General features: G+C 40.0%; 1 protein-coding gene across 1 annotated transcript in view; it reads left to right on the top strand.

Moving 5' to 3' along the window:
• Positions 1–2640: 2640 nt before the first annotated feature.
• The window catches only part of AP3S2 (adaptor related protein complex 3 subunit sigma 2), a 66469-nt gene continuing 47009 nt past the window's right edge, over positions 2641–22100 (top strand). Inside the window, exons 1-3 of the mRNA XM_060097381.1 lie at positions 2641–2760; positions 6741–6832; positions 7235–7346. Coding sequence (XP_059953364.1) covers positions 2692–2760; positions 6741–6832; positions 7235–7346 — 273 coding nt within the window. The 5' untranslated portion in view covers positions 2641–2691. The remainder of the gene's footprint in view (positions 2761–6740; positions 6833–7234; positions 7347–22100) is intronic.

The following is a 22100-nucleotide window of genomic DNA, read 5'->3' as shown; positions in this document are numbered from 1 at the left end:
GGACCAGGGATCAAACCTGTACCACCTGTGCTGGAAGGTGAAGTCTTAACCGCTGGACCGCAAGGGAAGTCCCCGGGGTTATTTCTTTAGGGATGGATTCCTAGGAGTCAGATTACTGGGAATCTAGGAATTCTTTGTAAAGGTCTTGGGTTTTTTTTTTCTGTTTGTTTTGTTTTGGTTTTTTTGGCCACGCCTTGAGGCATGTGGGATCTTCCCTGACCAGGGGTTGAACCCATGCCCCCTGCATTGGAAGCTGTAAAGGTCTTGTTATATTGCCAAATTGCTTTCCAAAGGGGTTGTTCTAAATTATAATCTCACCAGCAAGGTAGGAGAGGACTATTTTCACGCTACCCTTGCTAGACTTGGGTATGATAATATTTTAAAAATTGATATTTGATAAGGTAAAAATAACACTTTAATTTTAAGTTAATACTTTACTTTCCTGCCGCGGCCTCCCCCGCTGCGGAGCACAGGCTCCGGACGCGCAGGCTCCGGACGCGCAGGCTCAGCGGCCATGGCCCACGGGCCCAGCCGCCCCGCGGCACACGGGATCCTCCCAGACCGGGGCACGAACCCGCATCCCCCGCATCGGCAGGCGGACTCCCAACCACTTGCGCCACCAGGGAGGCCCAATACTTTACTTTTAATTAGCCTTTTCCCCCATTTATAGTGAGCTTAAGCATTGTTTTTCATGTTCATTTTCTAGATGTATTTCCTCATTTGTTACTCAGTTCCTTTGCCCATTTATTACTGAGGGGGGGAGGTTCTTTTGGTTTATCAGTTATATTTTAAATATAACCATTTGCCATATTTTAAAAACTTTTCCATTAAAAAAAAATTGACTTACGAACGTAAAATTTTTATATAGCTATATCTTGACTTTTTATGATTTTTATTGTTTCTAAGCTTATATACTCTTTTCAGATGTTAGATTCTCTATCATTTTCTTCCATTCTAGTTATTACTTGGTTTTATATTTAACTCTGTAATCCACTCTGCCTTTAATTTGAGAGAGTATGAAGGGAGATAACTAAATTGCTTATTTTCAAATTGCTAACCAGTTATCCCAACACACTGAATTCCTTCCCACTTGCAAGGTATGATGTCTTCCACATCACATATTAAAATCACTTATACTTAAATTATCCATTATATTTCAATAAGTCTCCCTTTAATGACAATGTGAACTATCATAGTAGGTTTTAATAGTGGGTAGAGCTAGGTCTCACTTATTATTCTTCTGTTTCAGAATTTTTTTTTGGTATTCCTCCTCAACATTTGAAATATTTTGTCAAGTTTCAGTGCATATTTATTGCCTTTGGATTCTTTTAAATGAAAAAAAAAACTGGCTACAAGAGTAATACACTTTATTTTAGAAAATTTAAAGTAAGAAAAAAATATAATTCCACCACCATTTAAAAAATCACTTATGTAGTACTCAATTATATACCATGCACTGCTCTGAGTACTTACAAATATTAACTCTTTTTGTGCTATAACAACTGTCTTAGGTAAGTAGAATTTTTTTTTCAAGCAGAAATAAACTAGTTTTACAGTAAAAGAACCTGATATTATGCCTGTTTTACAAATGATGACACTTGCCCAAGGTGCACAGGTGGTGGACAGAGCCAGGGTTTTGATCAGTGTGGTTCCACCGGCCTGTGGTGAACACTATGATGCTGCCATTCCATCAGACACAATTATTATTCACATTTTGGTGTATATACTTCCAATCTTTTACAAAGTGGAGTGTCCCTCTACATACATATGCATGTGGATCAATGCATTTAACCAGTTTCTCATTTTGGAATAATTAGTTTGCTTCCCACTTTCCCCTGTAGTAAGACTGCTGAGATGTACGTTCTTGAGGCTAAATCTTTTCACACACCCACATCGTCTTATTATAAATTCTAAAACTGGAAATGCTGGGTCAAATGTTCAATATATTTTAAAGGCTTTTGATAAATATTGTCAACTGTCCTTTGGGTAGGTGATTCCAATTTGCAGGTCTATCTGTGTTATAAGGACGTGCTCCAGCTCACCCGCACTAAGTCATTAAAAGAAAATACAAAAACTTTACTAATTTGGGGTCGCCGGTACCTTTTAAAAGGAATTGCATTAAAGATCCCTTAATTCCACCATTCGCTATCTACCGTGGAGAGAGAGCCCTTTTGCACGAGGAGGCACATATATAATTCACTACAGCATTGTATGTAATACTAAAAAATAAAAATGAACCTAACTTTCCCCAACCGGGGAATGGCTAAATTAGCCTGCATCTCCACACCGCGCAACGTTCTGCAGTGTTAAGGGGAAGGTAAGACTGCATATGTTAAGGCAGATGACGATAAAGGGAGACTCCCGCTGCGCTTCACCTGGGAGCGCGGCTGCTGTTGGGGTTTCTGCTTCTTGATCCGCTTTTCCGGTGTGCTCGGCTTTGCGCCAGGCCCGGGATTCTGCGGCCCTAGCCTCGGTGTCCGCACCAGCCTTACCCCCGCAACCCGCCGCCCGTCCTGGAGCCTTCTGCAAGGCGTGCCGGGAAACCGGACTCTTGGTGATCGGGCCCTTGGGCGCCGGGACATGTTTCCGGGAGCCACTCTCAGCAGCGCACCAACCGGAAGCGTCCGTGTTGTGGCGGAAGGAGATGCTCTCTGGAAGCAGCTGGTGGTGAAAGGAGCGTGGCGGGCAAAGATGATTCAGGCGATTCTGGTTTTCAATAACCACGGGAAGCCGCGGCTAGTCCGCTTCTACCAGCGTTTCGTGAGTGCGGCCGAGCTTCGTCACATCCTTACAGGGCACCTGCGCCCCCTTCTCTCTCTTTGTCCCGTACGGCGCACGCGGGCATCGCCCGCTGACCTCCTAGGCCTCATGCACCGTATATGTGATCTTCCCCGGACCGGGGCCAGTGTCAGGCCTATGTGTCCCACGCCCGCTACCCCCGCTCTTTCCCACCCCTTCTTGGACCCCGGCATTTTTGTGCCATTTTTGTGACACTTCTCGCAGAGTCTCAGGGCTCTATAAATGGTGTGTGTGTGTGGAGGGGGTGTGCCTCATGGACAACTTGAATGATTGACATCAAATGATTGAAATCAAATTAATCTCAAATTAATTAAACTGTTAAACGCAGTTTCACGAGGAGGAAGAAATATGCAGCTTTTTAATGATTTTGCTTTAGCTAACGGATTTGGAAAAGTGCTTTCTTGGAATTATTTTGCTTCAGTGTAGGCTGGGACTGCCCAGGAATTAATACCTTTCACTACGTAGAGTTGAAGAAAGTCAGTTTGAAAGTGAGAAATGTTGAGAAATTATACGTGATAATGTGAATTTGAATTTTCCAAAGACGTTACTCTGGAAAAAATAAACATGATTATTTGCCTCCTGCCACCCAACGTTTTATTTCTTCGTGGCTAGGTTTCAAAATGTTAAGTACGTAATTGTGAAACCGTAGAGTGGAGAGTGTCAGAAAACTTATGTTCAGGCCTCAGCAACACCTTATTTTACCCTGTGTCAAGTTAACAAAAACCTCTTTCAGACTTCATTTCCTCTTTTGTCAAGTAGAAATGAAAAAAAAATTTTTTTACCTTTTTCATAGAATTTTTTAGCTAGGTTACATTTTATTATATCGATTTTATATTAACACTCAATAACACTATTCAATTTGTATTTGCATTTGTGTGTGTGTGAATTTTTCTCTCAGGTTTTAAAGTGTTATTGAGATATGTTACATAACATACAGTTCACCTTTTAAAAATATACAATAGAATGGTTTTTAGTACTTAACAGAGTTATGCAACCATCACCACAATTTTAGAACATTTTCATTATCCCAAAAAGGAACCCCCTACCCATTAGCAGTCATTCTGTGTTTCCCCCTCAACTCCCCCAGCCTTAGGCAACCACTAGTCTACTTTCTGTCTCTCTAAATTTGCCTATTCTGGACATTTCCTATAAAATGGAATCATACAATATGTGGTCTTTTATGACTGGCTTCTATTACTTAGTATAATGTTTTCAAGGTTCATCTATGTTGTGTGTATCTGTTCTTTATTCCTTTTTATTGCTAAATTATATTCCATTGTGTGGATGCGCCACATTTTTTTTTTTTTTTTTTTTGCTGTACGCGGGCCTCTCACTGTTGCGGCCTTTCCCGTTGCGGAGCACAGGCTCCGGACGTGCAGGCTCGGTGGCCATGGCTCACGGGCCCAGCCGCTCCACGGCATGCGGGATCCTCCCGGACCGGGGCACGAACCCGTGTCCCCTGCATCGGCAGGCGGACTCTCAACCACTGCGCCACCAGGGAAGCCCGATGCGGCACATTTTGATTGTCCATTCATCAGTTGATATTTCCACCTGTGGCTCTTGTGAATAATGCTGCTGTGAACACTGACGTATACGCTTTTGTGTGAGCATGTATTTTCATTTCTCTTGGGTATATATCTAGGAGTAGAATTGCTGAGTCACGTAGTAACTTTATGGTGATGATTCGGAGGAACTGCCAAACTGCTTTCCAAAGTGACTGCACCATTTTACATTCCTATCAACAATATATAAGAATTCCAATTTTTCCATCTCCCTATCAACATTTTCTATTTTTTTTTTTTTTTTTTTACTTTTTCGGTATGCAGGCCTCTCACTGTTGTGGCCTCTCCCGTTGCGGAGCACAGGCTCCGGACGCGCAGGCTCAGCAGCCATGGCTCACGGACCCAGCCGCTCCACGGCACGTGGGATCCTCCCGGACCGGGGCACGAACCTGCGTCCCCTGCATCAGCAGGCAGACCCCCAACCACTGCGCCACCAGGGAAGCCCTCTATTATCTTTTTGATTAAAGACATTTTAGTAGGTGTAAAGTGGATTCTTGCGGTTTCACAAATTTTTCTAATGACTAATAATGTTGAGCATCTTTTCATGTCTTTATCGACCATTTGTTTATCTTCTTTGGAGAGCATAGGATTTTTATAAGACCTAAATTAGCTCCTAAGTGAAAGTTACCTTGAAAACTGCAGAGTACTAAAAGATATGAGGGATTATTAAAATGATTGAGAGATGTAAGCAGTTGGTAGTTTGCTATTTTGTTGAATTAGAAATTAGGTAACCTCACCATTTCATAGTGCTTACCCACTGACTATCACCACTTCCCTGTAGAATCAGATAAAAGGCTTTGCAAGATGTTTTTGTCAGTTTAAAAAAGTTCTGATGCTTAGCATGTTTTGTATTTCTGGGTACACAGAGTTAATCCTTTACAGCATCCTGGCGTCTGTGAGCTTTCTGAATTCTTTAAATGGACACCAGAAAATAGTGATTGATTTACTCAAACTTACAGTGACCAGTTATTAGCAAGTTTTCATTTATCCATTTGGTAAATAAGAGAGCCACTGTATACCAGTGTAAGTCAAAGTTATGAAAAGTAATTTCTCCACAATGACATTTTCCCTGTTTTTTTCCTGTTTCATTTAAATAACTAACCATTTCAAGTCTAAATTCAATGCTGTAGAAAGAAAGGGGTTAATGTTACTTGAATCTATGTTCTGACTCTTAAGGGAAGTCCAGTCTGAAGGTTTTTTTAAGCTTTGCTACTCAAAATGTTGTCCTCAGACCAGCAGCATTGTTTTCACCTGGAAACTTGTTAGAAATGCAGTCTCAGGACTTAGCCCAGACCTACTAAATTAAAATCTGCATTTTAACAACATTCCCGGGTGATTCATTATACATTGAGATTTTTTTTGGCCCTGCCATGTGGCTTGCAGAATCTTAGTTCCCCAACCAGGGATTGAAACTGTGCCCTTGGCAGTGAAAGCGCAGAGTCCTAACCACTGGACCGCCAGGGAAATTCCATTATACATTGGGCACTGGTCTAGAGCTTTTTATTACTTTTGTCTTTTTTTTTTTTTTTTTTTTGGCCATGCAGCATGTAGGATCTTAGTTCCCCTGAATCCCCTGCATTGAAAGCGCCAAGTCTTAACCACTGGACCTCCAGGGAATCCCTACTTCTGCCTTAATGACTGATTTCTCCCTCCCACTATCCTTTTTTAAAAACCATACTTACTATGAACTTCATATGTATAAATAGAAATCAAATGTGAGTTATCAAGAGATTCCATCACAGTTGAGCTTTCTGGAGTGTAGTAAGTGAAAAAAGGTGTTTATAGCTCTGCAATTGTTCAAAATTCTAATCTGTAAATAGAACACTTTCTGTCTTTCTCTGTAGTACTTTGTTGGTAACACAGCATCTTATATGTAATGTCTGTATTGCCAGTACAAAAGATGGCAAATGCAGGTTTTTAAAGCACGTACATGATTACATCTTGACTTCCTTAAAGTGTTAGACCTATTAACGTTTGTTATTTGCCCTGGCATAGATGTTTTCTAGAGTAAGACAAAATATTTCAGAACCAGGCCTTCTAGTTATTCTTTGACCTTGTATGAGAGTTTGTCAGTTCTCCTTTCCTTCGTTATTCACAGTAAAGAAATATCAGCTTACCTATCAGGATGGTAATGGTTAGGGACTAGATATCTAGGTAAATATACCCTATTTTAATTCCGGTAACAGAGCCTTGTCAATTTTTCCCTAGATTCCCCTTTTACTTTTTCTCTACTCATCATTTCTATCTTTTCTGTAAACTGGTACCAAATGTTCAGATCATTCCTAGTTTGGAAGCCCTTGCCTTCCTGTCCATCCTCACTGATGGGATATAGTTTTTCAGACTTTCCCACTGATTCACTTTATTTCTTTTATTCCGTAGCCAGAAGAAATTCAACAGCAGATTATTCGAGAGACCTTCCATCTAGTTCTCAAGCGGGATGACAACATCTGTAACTTCTTGGAGGGTGGAAGGTAAATGATCAGTTTTCTCCCCATACATCCACTTTTGGGTGGCCTTCATCATTATTGCTTTTTCAGGCAGTACTCAAGTGTCAGGTGAGTACCTGATGCAACTTGAGCTGAGCTGAGCTAAATCTGCTCAGGGAGAGACCCAGTTCTGTTTTGGAAGCTGCTAAATGGTTGTGCTTCAGATATCTACAAGTTTGGTGCCTGGGAGGATGGGCAGAAGAAAAGGGGAGGTAAAATGGCTTTAGGCACCTCTGCCAAATTTGGTTGCCGTTCACCTGGTAGAAATGGCCTGTTGTTTGGCCTGTCCTTCCCCTTTCTGTTGGGCCCCTTCTCCCTTGGCACAGAGTTTCTCTTTGATATATTCAGTTAAGATATAGGCATTTAAATGTTTCCCATCTTCCACAGTTTGATTGGTGGCTCTGACTACAAACTGATTTATCGGCATTATGCTACCCTCTATTTTGTATTTTGTGTGGATTCATCAGAGAGTGAACTTGGGATCTTGGACCTCATCCAGGTATGTGTAGCAGGTAATGATGGCAGCCACTTCAGAGAGTTTGCATGGGATTTTTGAGTAACCATCTGTAGGTCCTTTTGTCAGTATCTTTTTTGATACTTGGTGAAAGTTGCTACATGTCCACCAGATGGTGCTATGAGAAAGCTCCTTAGCAACCCTTTAAAATTCTTAGAGCTTTTGCATTCTTCTTCTCCAGCCCTCTCACTCCCTTCGTTTTCTTTTTCTTTTTTAAAAATATTTTATTTATTTATTTATTTATTTTTGGCCATGCCACGTGGCATGCAGGATATTAGTTCTCCGACCAGGGATCGAACCCATGCCCCCTGCAGTGGAAGCATGGAATCTTAACCACTGGACCACCGGGGAAATCCCTCCCTTCGTTTTCTTATACGAGGCTGACACCAGTTCCAATGTGTGTACTCACCCCCACCCCAAGCAATTAACTCAGTTCTCCATGGACAGTAACCAGGTGTCCCACAAATTTGCTCAATTCTGACACTGTCTACCTGGAGATAGATACCAATCTCAAGTCCAGGTTGTCTGTCACCTGTGCGTCTGACTGACAGCCTATATAGCTTGAAGATTCCCATGATTTCCTCCTCAGGTTCAGTTTATTTGCTGGAGTGGCCTGCAGAACTTTCTAGAGAAACATTTTACTTACTAGTTTACCAGCTTAATTTAAAAGGGTATAACTTAGGAACAGCCAGATGGAAGATGGGGAAAGGGCGTGGAGCTTCTATGCCCTCTTCAGGCACGCCACTCTCCTCGAATATCCACATGTTTACTAGCTTGGAAGCTCTCTGAACCCTGTCCGTTTTGGGTTTTAAGGAGGCCTCTTTACATAGGCATGATTGATTAAATCACTGGCCATTGGTGACTGACTGAGTTTGCAGCCCCTCTCCCCTCCCCAGAGGTCAGGAAGTAGGACTGAAAGTTCCCACAATCACATGGTTGGTTCCTCTGGCAACCAGTCCCCATTCTTGGGTGCTTTCCAAAAGTCACCTTATTAACAGAACAAAAGGTACCCTTAACACTTAGGAAGTTCCAAGGTTTTTAGGAGCCCTGTGCCAGATACAGGGTTGAATACCAAATATTTCTCATTATAAATTACAGTGTCACATCGTGCTTTAAGATATTTTTCAAGTATCAAACTAAATGACATTTAAAAATGCATACTTCGTATTTTCACTTGTAATTCTAGCCTAAAGCAAAGAAACTTGATGTTTTATTTAGTCTGAGCAATCTTGACATAGGTAAACATGTTTTTTAGGCTTTTTGAAAATTAGAAATGGCTTACAGATTTCTTTTCATTACCTTCATGGAAACTGAGATATGTAGGGACCCTATACTGGGAACTATTAATTTAGTACAATTCCGTCATTTTGTACATGATATTCTAGATAGGCTTTAAGTGACTTGAACAAGTCACTTAAGTTGAAAGCACTCAAAAGGAGCATGCATTAAAACCTAATAACAACAATTATAGAAAACTCTAGCTATAGATTATAAACTTTACATGCTTACAACTATATTTTATTTTGTTAAGATAAAATTAAAGAAGCTAAATTTAATATACCTTGGGACAAATAAATGGAAATTTTAAATGTGTATTTTTATTTCAGATATACTACACTCTTCCAAAAAGTTATATTCTTGGACATAGCAATTTTTAAATTTTATTTTATTATTTTATTTTAAATTTTATTTATTTATTTTTATACAGCAGGTTCCTATTAGTTATCTATTTTGTACACATTAGTGTATGTATGTCAATCCCAATCTCCCAATTCATCCCACCCTCTTTCCCTCCTTAGTATCCACACGTTTGTTCTCTACATCTGTGTCTCTATTTCTGCCTTACAAACCGGTTCATTTGTACCATTTTTCTAGATTCTACATATATGCGTTAATATACGATATTTGTTTTTCTCTTTTTGACTTACTTCACTCTGTATGACAGTCTCTAGGTCCATCCACATCTCTACAAGTGACCGAACTTTGTTCCTTTTTATGGCTGAGTAACATTCCATTGTATATATGTACCACATCTTCTTTATCCATTTGTCTGTCGATGGGCATTTAGGTTGCTTCCATGACCTGGCTGTTGAAAATAGTGCTGCAGTGAACATTGGGGTGCATGTGTCTTTGTGAATTATGGTTTTCTCTGGGTACACGCCCAGCAGTGGGATTGCTGGCTCATATGGTAATTCTGTTTTTAGTTTTTTAAGGAGCCTCCATTCTGTTCTCCATAGTGGCTGTATCAGTTTACATTCCCACCAGCAGTGCAAGAGGGTTCCCTTTTCTCCACACCCTCTCCAGCATTTGTTTGTAGATTTTCTTTCTTTTTTAAATTAATTTATTTATTTTTGGCTGTGTTGGGTCTTTGTTGCTGTGCATGGACTTTCTCTAGTTGCAGCAAGCGGGGGCTTGGTTGTGGTGTGCGGGCTTCTCACAGCAGTGGCTTCTCTTGTTGTGGAGCATGGGCTCCAGGCGCGAGGGCTTCAGTAGTTGTGGCACGCGGGCTCCGTAGTTGTGGCTCATAGGCTCTAGAGCACATGCTCAGCAGTTGTGGCTCACGGACTAGTTGCTCTGTGGCATGTGGGGTCTTCCCGGACCAGGGCTTGAACCCGTGTCCCCTGCATTGGCAGGAGGACTCTTAACCACTGCGCCACCAGGGCAGTGTCATTGTTTGTAGATTTTCTGATCATGTCCATTCTAACCAGTGTGAGGTGATACCTCATTGTAGTTTTGATTTGCATTTCTCTAATAATTAGTGATGCTGAGCAGCTTTTCATGTGCCTCTTGGCTCTCTCTACGTCTTTGGAGAAACGTCTATTTAGGTCTTCGGCCCATTTTCTGTTTGGGTTGTTTGTTTTTTTAATATTGAGCTGCATGAGCTGTTTATATATTTTGGAGATTAATCCTTTGTCCCTTGATTCATTTGCAAATGTTTTCTCCCATTCTGAGGGTTGTCCTTTCATCTTGTTTATAGTTTCCTTTGCTGTGCAAAAGCTTTGAAGTTTCATTAGGTCCCATTTGTTTATTTTTGTTTTTAATTCCATTACTCTAGGAGGCGGGTCAAAAAAAGATCTTGCTGTGATTTATGTCAAAGAGTGTTCTTCCTGTGTTTTCCTCTAAGAGTTCTATAGTGTTCAGTCTTACATTTAGTTCTTTAATCCGTTTTGAGTTTATTTTTGGGTATGGTGTTGGGGAGTGTTCTAATTTCATTCTTTTACATGTAGCTGCCCAGTTTTCCCAGAACCATTTATTGAAGACATTGTCTTTTCTCCATTGTATATTTCTGTTTTTGTGCCAGTACCATATTGTCTTGATTACTGTAGCTTTGTTATATAGTCTGAAGTCAGGGAGTCTTATTCCTCCAGCTCCGTTTTTTTCCCCTTAAGATTGATTTGGCTATTTGGGGTCTTTTGTGTCTCCATACAGATTTTAAGATTTTTTAGTTCTGGTTCTGTAAAAAATGCCATAGGTAGTTTGGTAGGGATTGCATTGAATCTGTAGATTGCTTTGTGTATTATACTCATTTTCAGAGTATTGATTCTTCCAATCCAAGAACATGGTATATCTCTCTGTTTGTGTCATCTTTGATTTCTTTCATCGGTGTCTTACAGTTTTCTGAGTACAGTTCTTTTACCTCCTTAGGTAGGTTTATTCCTAGGTATTCTTTTTGTTGCAATGGTGAATGGGATTGTTTCCTTAATTTCTTTCTGATCTTTCATTGTTAGTTAGTGTATAGGAATGCAAGAGATTTCTGTGCATTAATTTTGTATCCTGCAACTTTACCAAATTCATTGATTAGCTCTAGTAGTTTTCTGGTGGCATCTTTAGGATTATCCATGTATAGTATCTTGTCATCTGCAAACAGTGATGGTTTTACTTCTTCTTTTCTGATTTGGATTCCTTTTATTTCTTTTTCTTCTCTGATTGCTGTGGCTAGGACTGTGAAAACTATGTTGAATAATAGTGGCGAGAGTGGACATCCTTGTCTTATTCCTGATCTTAGAGAAAATGCTTTCAGTTTCTCACCATTGAGAATGATGTTTGCTGTGGGTTTCTCATATATGGCCTTTATTATGTTGAGGTAGGTTCCCTCTATGCCCACTTTCTGGAGAGTTTTTATCATAAATAGGTGTTGAATTTTGTCAAAGCTTTTTCTGCATCTATTGAGATGATCATATGGTTTTTATTCTTCAATTTGTTAATATGGTGTATCACATTGATTGATTTGTGTATTTTGAAGAGTCCTTGCATCCCTGGGATAAATCCCACTTGATCGTGGTGTATGATCCTTTTAATGTGTTGTTGGATTCTGTTTGCTAGTATTTTGTTGAGGATTTTTGCATCTATATTCATCAGTGATATTGGCCTGTAATTTTCTTTCTTTGTGACATCTTTGTCTGGTTTTGGTATCCGGGTGATGGTGGCCTCGTAGAATGAGTTTGGGAGTGTTCCTTCCTCTGCAATTTTTGGGAAGAGTTTGAGAAGGATGGGTGTTAGCTCTTCTCTAAATGTTTGATACAATTTACCTGTGAAGGCATCTGGTCCTGGACTTTTGTTTGTTTTCTTTGATTTCTTCAGTGATCTCTTGGTTATTTAGTAACGTATTGTTTAGCCTTCACGTGTTTGTGTTTTTTACAGTTTTTTCACTGTAATTTATTTCTAATCTCTTAGCGTTGTGGTCAGAAAAGATGCTTGATATGATTTCAGTTTTCTTAAATTTACCGAGCCTTGATTTGTGACCCAGGATGTTATCTATCCTGGAGAATGTTCCGTGTGCACTTGAGAAGAAAGTGTAATGTGCTGTTTTCGGATGGAATGTCCTATAAATATCAATGTCCTATAAATATCAATATCAATGCAATCTCTTGCATTCCTATACACTAACTAAATCTATTAAATCTATCTGGTCTATTGTATCATTTAAAGCTTGTGTTTCCTTATTAATTTTCTGTCTGGATGATCTGTCCATTGGTGTAAGTGAGGTGTTAAAGTCCCCCACTATTATTGTGTTACTGTCGATTTCCTCTTATATAGCTGTTAGCATTTGCCTTATGTATTGCGGTGCTCCTTTGTTGGGTGCATATATATTTATAATTGTTGTATCTTCTTCTTGGATTGATCCCTTGATCATTATGTAGTATCCTTCCTTGTCTCTTGTAACATTCTTTATTTTAAAGTCTATTTTATGTGATATGAGCATTGTTACTCCAGCTTTCTTTTGATTTCCATTTGCATGGGAAATCTTTTTCTATCCCCTCACTTTCAGTCTGTATGTGTCCCTAGGTCTGAAGTGGGTCTCTTGTAGACAGCATATATATGGGTCTTGTTTTTGTATCCACTCAGTGAGCCTGTGACTTTTGGTTGGAGTATTTAATCCATTCACATTTAAGGTAGTTATTGATATGTATTTTCCTATTACCATTTTCTTAAATGTTTTGGGTTTGTTTTTGTAGCTCCTTTTCTTCTCTTGTGTTTCCAATGAGAAGTTCCTTTAGCATTTGTTGTAGAGCTGGTTTGGTGGTGCTGAATTCTCTTAGTTTTTGCTTGTCTTTAAAGCTTTTGATTTCTCTGTCAAATCTGAATGAGATCCTTGCCAGGTAGAGTAATCTTGGTTGTAGGTTCTTCCCTTTCATCACTTTAAATATATCATGCCACTCCCTTCTGGCTTGTAGAGTTTCTCCTGAGAAATCAGCTGTTAACCTTATGGGAGTTCCGTTGTATGTTATTTGTTGTTTTTCCCTAGTTGCTTTTAATAATTTTTCTTTGTCTTTAACTTTTGTCAGTTTGATTACTATGTGTCTTGGCATGTTTCTCCTTGGGTTTATCCTGCCTGGGACTCTCTGTGCTTCCTGGAGTTGGGTAGCTATTTCCTTTCCCATGTTAGGGAAGTTTTCAAATGTAATCTCTTCAAATATTTTTTTGGGTCCTGTCTCCTCCTTCTGGGACCCCTATAATGTGAATGTTGGTGCATTTAGTGTTGTCCCAGAGGTCTCTTAGGCTGTCTTCATTTCCTTTCTTTTTTTTTTTTTTCTTTATTCTGTTCCATAGTGAATTCCATCATTCTGTCTTCCAGGTCACTTATCCATTTTTCTGTCACAGTTATTCTGCTATTGATTCCTTCTAGTGTATTTTTCATTTCAGTTATTGTATTGTTCGTCTCTGTTTGTTCTTTAATTCTTCTAGGTGTTTATTCTTTAATTCTTCTAGGTCTTTGTTAAATATTTCTTGCTTCTTCTCGATCTTTGCCTCCATTCTTTTTCTGAGGTCCTGGATCATCTTTACTGTCATTATTCTGAATTCTTTTTCTGGAAGGTTGCCTATCTCCATTTATTGTTTTTCTGGGGTTTTATCTTATTCCTTCATCTGGTACATAGTCCTCTGCTTTTTCATTTTGTCTGTCTTTCTCTGCATGTGGTTTTCGTCCCACATGCTGCAGGATTGTAGTTCTTGCTTCTGCTGTCTCCCCTCTCTTAAGTTTTATTTATTTATTTACACCCATTCACGTTCAGAAAATGACTTAAAATGATTAGTTTTAAAATTTCATGTAGTATATTCACTTATCATATATAAAAGTATAAATAAATACTAGAAACATCCAAAAGAGATTTATCTCTAAGATAATTTTAAATGCTTTTTTTTTTTTTTGGCTGCATTGGGTCTTTGTTGCTGCCTGTGGGCTTTCTCTAGTTGCGGTGAGTGGGGGCTACTCTTATGAGTGGGCTTCTCATTGCAGTGGCTTCTCTTGTTGCAGAGCACGGGCTCTAGGCATGCAGGCTTCAGTAGTTGCAGTGCGCAGGCTTTAGTATTTGCAGCATGCAGGCCCAGTAGTTGCGGCACGCAGGCCCTAGAGTGTGTGGGCTTCAGTAGTTGTGGCACGTGGGCTCAGTAGTTGTGGCGTGTGGGCTCTAGTGCGCAGGCTCAGTAGTTGTGGCAGACTGACTTAGTTGCTCTGCGGCGTGTGGGATCTTCCCAGACCAGGGATTGAACCCCTGTCCCCTGCATTGGCAGGTGGACTCTTAACCACTGCACCACCAGGGAAGTCCCTTTAAATGCTTTCTTAACACCTGAGTTTGATTGGACATATAGAGTCAATGTGGCATAACAGAAAGAGCTCAAGATCTAGAATCAGAAAACCTGGGTTTGAGTCATGGATCCACCACCTGATATAGAACTACTAGGTTGTAAAAATGGAACAGACTTACAGGTACAGAGAACAAATGGGTGGTTGCCAGAGGGAAGCGGGATGGAGGTGGAGGGCAAAATAGGTGAAGGGGATTAAGAGGTACAAACCTCCAATTATAAAATAAATGAGCCACAAAGATATAATATACAGCTTGAGGAAATGGTCAATAATATTTTAATAACTTTGTTTGGAAAGAGATGGTTGCTAGACTTACCTTGGTGATTGTATCATAATGTATGCAAATGTCAAATCACTATGTAGTATATCTGAAACTAACATAATATTGTATGTCAATTGTATTTCAACTAAAAAAAACCGAAATACTAGGTTGTAGAATTCAATTGTGACAATGTACTTTATATTATTGTACACTGTAGAATGCTATAGGAATGTGCATATAATAAGTGTATTAGAAAAAAAAGGTAAAATATATAGTGATAATATATTTTAAAAATTGAGATGCAATTATTAGAGGAGATGCACTTCAAGACAAAAGAGAAATGCATATTAACAAGACAAAAAGAGAAGTGTAACTTTATAATGTCATGGACATTTATTAAATACTTAACATGCACTGGATTTGGGAAGATGGATAAAGAAAAGGTAAAAATAATTGGAACTGGGCTTCCATGGTGGCGCAGTGGTTGAGAGTCTGCCTGCCGATGCAGGGGATGCGGGTTCGTACCCCAGTCTGGGAGGGATCCCACATGCCACGGAGCGGCTGGGCCCGTAAGCCATGGCCACTGAGCCTGTGCGTCCGGAGTGCTCCGCAACAGGAGAGGCCACAACAGTGAGAGGCCCGTGTACCGCAAAAAAAAAAAAAAAAAAAGGAACTAAGAGTTTTCATCATTGAAAAGACAATAAAATCAGTAAATAGTTATCCTAATATAAAGAGGATAAAAGTCAAAAATAGAAAACATTAAAATGTTTTAGTGGATGATATACATAGTTATAATGCCAATATATTTGAAATAGCTGACCTCAAAAAATAAATATCCAAAGACACTGAATCCAATATCAGGATGAAATAAGAAAGGTAAAATGAAAAACTGACTTCCTAATAGACTCAGTAGATTTTAGTACAGTAAGACCTCTATTATGTAAGTTATTTTATTTATTTATTTATTTACTTTTTTTGCGGTATGTGGGCCTCTCACTGTTGTGGCCTCTCCCGTTGAGGAGCACAGGCTCCGGACACGCAGGCTCAACGGCCATGGCTCACGGGCCCAGCCGCTCCGCGGCATGTGGGATCTTCCCAGACCGGGGCACGAACCTGTGTCCCCTGCATCGGCAGGCAGACTCTCAACCGCTGCGCCACCAGGGAAGCCCTGTAAGTTATTTTTTAAACTCAGACTAAAAAATCATACTGCTTAAGTGTATTTTATGGAGTAAATTGGTTATAATCCAAAAGCTTCTCACGAAGAAAATGTTAGTCAGATACTGCATTTAAAAAAAAAATTATTTATTTTATTTTTGGCTGCGTTGGGTCTTCGTTGCTGTGCGCAGGCTTTCTCTAGTTGCGGGGAGCAGGGGCTACTCTTTGTTGCCGTGCGCAGGCTTCTCATTGCAGTGGCTTCTCTTGCTGCGGAGCACAGGCTCTAGGTGCGCGGGCTTCGGTAGTTGTGGCACATGGGCTCAGTAGTTGGGGCTCACGGGCTCTGGAGCACAGGCTCAGTAGTTGTGGTGCATAGGCTTAGTTACTCTGCAGCATGTGGGATCTTCCTGGACCAGGGATTGAACCTGTGTACCCTGCATTGGCAGGCGGATTCTTAACTACTGCACCACCAGGGAAGTCCCAGATATTGCATATTTTTATTGGACAGAATTATTAAATAAAATCTTAGCCAATAATCAGTTGAGGGCCTCCCTGGTGGCGCAGTGGTTAAGAGTCCGCCTGCCGATGCAGGGGACACGGGTTCGTGCCCCGGTCTGGGAGGATCCCATATGCCGCGGAGCGGCTGGGCCCGTGAGCCATGGCCGCTGGGCCTGCGCATCCGGAGCCTGTGCTCCGCAACCGGAGAGGCCACAACAGTGAGAGGCCCGCATACCGCAAAAAGAAAAAAAAAAAAAAAAAAATAATAATCAGTTGAACCAAGGAGTCATGAGACCTGGCTCTTGTTTTGGACTCTCCTGTTAGCAAGCGGCATGGTCTTAAATCATTTAAGTTTTGTTGGCGTTAGTATTTTTGTTTTATGTTTTGGCTCTGTGTGTGTGTGTGTGTGTGTGTGTGTGTGTGTGTGTGTGTTTATTTTGATTTATAGGTATACTAGGTGTTCTTTCTAGCTCTAAAATTATTTCTCAGGAATACTGCGTACTAGAAGAATTATTTATTATGTACAAATAGTCTTTATTCCAAGGATACAAGTCAGTTTAACAATGACATATTCTTAGAGTCTCTATTACAACAGTAAGAAAAATATAACTAATATAATTTCATCAGTAGATGCTGAGAGAAATGATTACCCAAATTATATTTCTGAAATACTCTTAAATTGGAATAGGAAGCATTTTTTACTTGATTATTTAGTGCATGTTTTCTTTATTCAGCATAAACTATTTATTGTTGAAGAAATAATACACTTACGTGGTTCAAAATTCAAAAGGCATACCAAGAGTATACAGTGAAAAACATCTTTCTTCTCTTCTCCCCCAGTCACCCAGAAACAGCCAATTTTAGTTTTAAAACCAAGAGCCAGAGCCAGTGTTATCTCAGGGGAGAAATCTACAGGCACTTATGAAAACAAGGTGTCTCTTACTGTTTACTCTAATTTGAGCAAACATTTGTAATGAGTAATTAAAAAAGAAATGAAGAAGTAACGTAGTAAAGGAGGAGAGAGGTAAGTTATTACTGTAAGAGAGCCTGATTATGTACCTAGTAAACCTTGAAAAAAAATGGGGGGAGATTGTAGCAAGTAATGAATGATATGAGCAACATGGCAGAATATGAGATCAGTTCGTCAAAATTGAATTTCCTATTTTTTGTGAAAACAGCTAGGAAATTCATAATTAAAGAAATTTCACTTACAGTAGTGACAAAGGATATTTAATGTTTGGAAATTAACTTAGTATGGAATACTTGATATTGATTCCAATAAAATTGTAAAATCTTTCTTTCTTTCTTTATTTGGCTGCGTTGGGTCTTAGTTGCAGCACGTGGGATCTTTAGTTGCTGCATGTGGGATCTAGTTTCCTGACCAGGCATGGAACCCAGGCCCCCTGCATTGGGAGCATGGAGTCTTAGCCACCGGACCACCAGCGAAGTCCCTAAAATTGTACAATTTTAAAGGAAAAACATAAAGGAATACTTGAAATCAGTGGAGCTATAAGCCCCTTATCGGGAAGAGTTGAGCAAAGATGACAGTAGTGGGCTTCCCTGGTGGCTCAGTGGTTGAGAGTCCTCCTGCCGATGCAGGGGACACGGGTTCGTGCCCCGGTCTGGGAAGATCCCACATGCCGCGGAGCGGCTAGGCCCGTGAGCCATGGCCGCTGAGCCTGCACGTCCGGAGCCTGTGCTCTGCAACAGAAGAGACCACAACAGTGAGAGGCTGGCGTACCGCAAAAAAAAAAAAAAAAAAAAAGATGACAGTAGTAATCAGTAGATTAAATGGGGAACCAAGTATAAATCCAGATCTTTTTTTTTTTTTAATTTTTTTTGGGCCATGCCACACGGCATGCGGGATCTTAGTTCCCCAACCAGGGATCCAACCCGTGCCCCCTCCAGTGGAAGCACGGAGTCTCAACCACTGGACTGCCAGGGAAGTCCCAATCCAGGAGATTGTATAGAACTTGATAAAGAGAGAGTTTATGAGGAAAAGTGAATGGCCAAGAAATGCAGAAGTATATTCTGAGGGAAGGGGGGCAGTAATGAGTGATTGGCTTCACTAGGCTTCAGAATATATAATGGTTGCAGATGAAATTATTATCTACCTAGAAATTACAAAACAATCAACTGGAAAACAATTAGAATGAGCAATATAGTTCAATAAGGGACTGGATACAAGTTTAATGTATAAAAACTAATAGCTTTCCCTTAGCAATAATAAGTTAGAAAATATAATATTTAAAAGGGGCCCATTCACAGTAGGAAAACGTTCCTTAAGATACCCAAGAATAAATGTAAAAAATGTGTAAGATCTATATGAAGAAAACTTTAAAATTCTACTGAAAATATGATAAAAGAGCAAAATAAATGAATAAAACATACACTTTGCCTGTGGAAAAAGCTTTTAAAACTGTCAGTACGGTTGACCCTTGAACAACACAGGGGTTAGAGGTGCTGACCCACCATGCTTCGAAAATCCCTATATAATTTACAGTAGGCCCTCCTGTATACCCAGTTCCTCCGTGTACACGGTTCCTCCATATCCATGGTTCTGCATCTTCAGGTTCAACCAACTGGGGATTGTATAGTACTATAGTGTTTACTATTGAAAAAAATCCGAGTGTAAGTGGACCCGCACTATTCAAACCTGTGTTGTTCAAGTGTCAACTGTACTTCCAGCTTATAAATTACTGAAAACCCAATCAGAATCCCAATAAGATTATTGCTGTTTTTTAAATAATTTTTATTGTGAAACGTATATACAAAAACTACGGAAAACATGCCTATACAGTTTGAGGAATGCCAGTAAAATGAAGCTCTCACCCAGATTAAGAAATAGTACATTGTGGGGCTTCCCTGGTGGCGCAGTGGTTGAGAATCTGCCTGCCAATGCAGGGGACACGGGTTCGAGCCCTGGTCTGGGAGGATCCCGCATGCCGCGGAGCGACTAGCCCCGTGAGCCACAATTACTGAGCTTGCGCATCTGGAGCCTGTGCTCCGCAACGAGAGGCTGCGATAGTGAGAGGCCCGCGCACCGCGATGAGGATTGGCCCCCACTTGCCACAACTAGAGAAAGCCCTCACACAGAAACGAAGAGCCAACACAGCCATAAATAAATTTAAAAAAAAAAAAAGGCAAAATTCCTTTAAAAAAAAAAAAGAAATAGTACATTGCTAGTACCTCAAAGCCCCCGTGTGTCCCTCCTCAATTCTGTCCCCCTTGTTCATTGCATTCTTCTTTAGACTTTTTAAAAAATATTTATTTATTTATTTTCCTTTTTTTCTTTTTCTTTTTTTTTTTTTGGCTGTGTTTGGTCTTCATTGCGCTCACAGGCTTTTCTCTAGTTGCGGTGTGTGGGTTTTCTCTCTTTAGTTGTGGCGCGTGGGCTCCAGAGTGTGTGGGCTCTGTAGTTTTTGCAGCACGTGGGTTCTCTCGTTGAGGCACTCGAGCTCAGTAGTTGCGGCACATGGGTTTGGTTGCCCCATAGCATGTGGGATCTAAGTTCCCTTAGTTAGGGATCGAACCTGCATCCCCTGCATTGCAAGGTGGATTCTTTACCACTGGACTACCAGGGAAGTCCCTTTCTTCAGACTTTTAAGTTGATCATTGCTTTGCTTTTCTTTATAGTTTTATCATGTGATGTATATTCCCTAAATGATACTTTGTTAGTTTGGAAAAACTGAGTGTAAGTAGTTGTGTAAGGAAAGGATAATTTGCCACTACTAGATGAAAGCTCCCGCAAGAAGATAAGTTGAACAGTGTCACCATCTGGCTTCAGTATCCATGAGGGTTTACAAGAGGCCTTTCTGAGGAAGTCTGAGGGCAAGGTCATGTGAGTGATTCCGGGGAAACTTAGAGCTCACCGTAGTTGGGGCATTAACCTTTGGCTGTCTTGAAGGAACATGGACAGGAGAAATGGACCACTGTGCGTTTTCTGCTTCTCACCTTTCATAACCTCTGTATTTCAAGAGTAAATCAAAGCAGAACATTTCAATGGGGGATGGGTAAAATGAGTATTCTCAGCTGATCCAGGCGGCAGAGCAGTAGAACAGATACTAGATGGTTTAATTGTTTCCATTTTCCTTTTTTTTTATTAGTTTGATTGTTTTCATTTTCCTTTTTTAAAATTAACCCAAATAGAACTACTGTAAGTCTTTATGCAAACTGTTGTGTCTCTTCACATCCCAATGAAATTCCTGGGTCAAGGGATTAATATTTCTAATTATAATGCATGTTGCTAGATAGATATTTGGGAAGGTTACATTAGTTTATAATGCTTCCAGAACTATATGAGTTTATGTTTCTTCCTAACTCCAGCATTGAAATACGTCATTTTTAATTTCTACTCGGAGGTGAGTGGTACCTCACAAATGTCTGAATTTTTATTTTTATTAATCATGCCAACTTTTCCCATGTGTGAATTTACAATGTTCTTTTTCATGTAAACCTTTTGTAATATAATTGAAACATTTGTCCAGTTAAGTCTAGTTCCTGGTTTATAATATTATATTTCATCTCTTGTAAGATACACATTTTTTCACACTTTAATAACTAACATGAGGATGTATATTACAGTAGATGACATCTTACAGTTACAATTGACAGCATTTTTTTCTTTGTTAATACAAAAATAATGGTTTGTCTTATAGTCAATGAAAAAGTAATTCTTTGTATATTTTTGTTTATTTTAAAACTAACTTTTTTCTAAACGATTCTATTAAATGTAAATAATCCATTTATACCTCCCCTTGTTGAAGAAACCTTCGTGTATAGTATGTTAAGTTTAGAGTAAAATCCAAACTCCCTATCACAACCTGCAAGGCCCGACATGGTCTGGCTCCTTTGTCTCTCTCTGTCCGATCTCACCATAGACACTGTCACCTTCACTGTAGCCATTCCAGCCTTCTTTCTGCTCCTCAGGTCCAAGTACATTTTTGCTTCAGGGCCTTTGCACCTGGTCTGTCCACTGGAGTGATTTTTCCCAGGTTTTTCACTCTTCAGCTCTTCAAAAGACTGGCTTCATTCATGACTCAGCTCAAATGTTAATCCTCAGAGAGACTTTCTTGACACTCTGTCTGAAGTAACCACCATCACATCATCTATTTACTTCCTTCAGAGCACGTGTGACAATGGAAAAGATCTTGTTTATCTGCCTCATTCTTCCCACACCCAGAACATAAGCCAGACAAGAATGTGACTTGCTGACTGAGGTGTCCCCAGAGTACACCCGTGTGTGCCTAGTGCACAGTAATCACTCTCTATTTAGTGTTTACTCTTCACTTTGTTCCACTGAGTTATGTTTCTCTTTCTGTGTTAATTTTGCACTGTTTTACTTGTTGGTATATAGGCTCATATCCCTAGTAAGACCAGTTATTCCCCTTGGGTGCGGTTCTTTTTCAGAATATTCTCCAATAGTTATAACCATTTATTCATCCTTATACATTTTTGAATAGTTTGTAAAAGTTCCAAAAGTCCCTGTTGGATTTTAATCAGAAGTAAATTTAAAGTAGCATTTCCTTGCATTTATTCATTCCTTCTTTCAAATCTTACATTACAGTTTTGTTTTGTTTTTCAAAAAAGGTCCTAATATCCCATGGTTTATTCTGGAGTTTTAGGATATTAAGCTTTTTTTTTTGTGGTACGCGGGCCTCTCACTGTTGTGGTCTCTCCCATTGTGGAGCACAGGCTCCGGACGCGCAGGCCCAGCAGCCATGGCCCACGGGCCCAGCCA

The sequence above is a fragment of the Mesoplodon densirostris genome, chromosome 4, assembly GCF_025265405.1.
Source record: "Mesoplodon densirostris isolate mMesDen1 chromosome 4, mMesDen1 primary haplotype, whole genome shotgun sequence".
In the NCBI taxonomy this organism is placed as follows: domain Eukaryota; kingdom Metazoa; phylum Chordata; class Mammalia; order Artiodactyla; family Ziphiidae; genus Mesoplodon; species Mesoplodon densirostris.
Note: the sequence above shows the minus strand (reverse complement) of the source record. Positions and strands in the feature narration are given on the sequence as shown.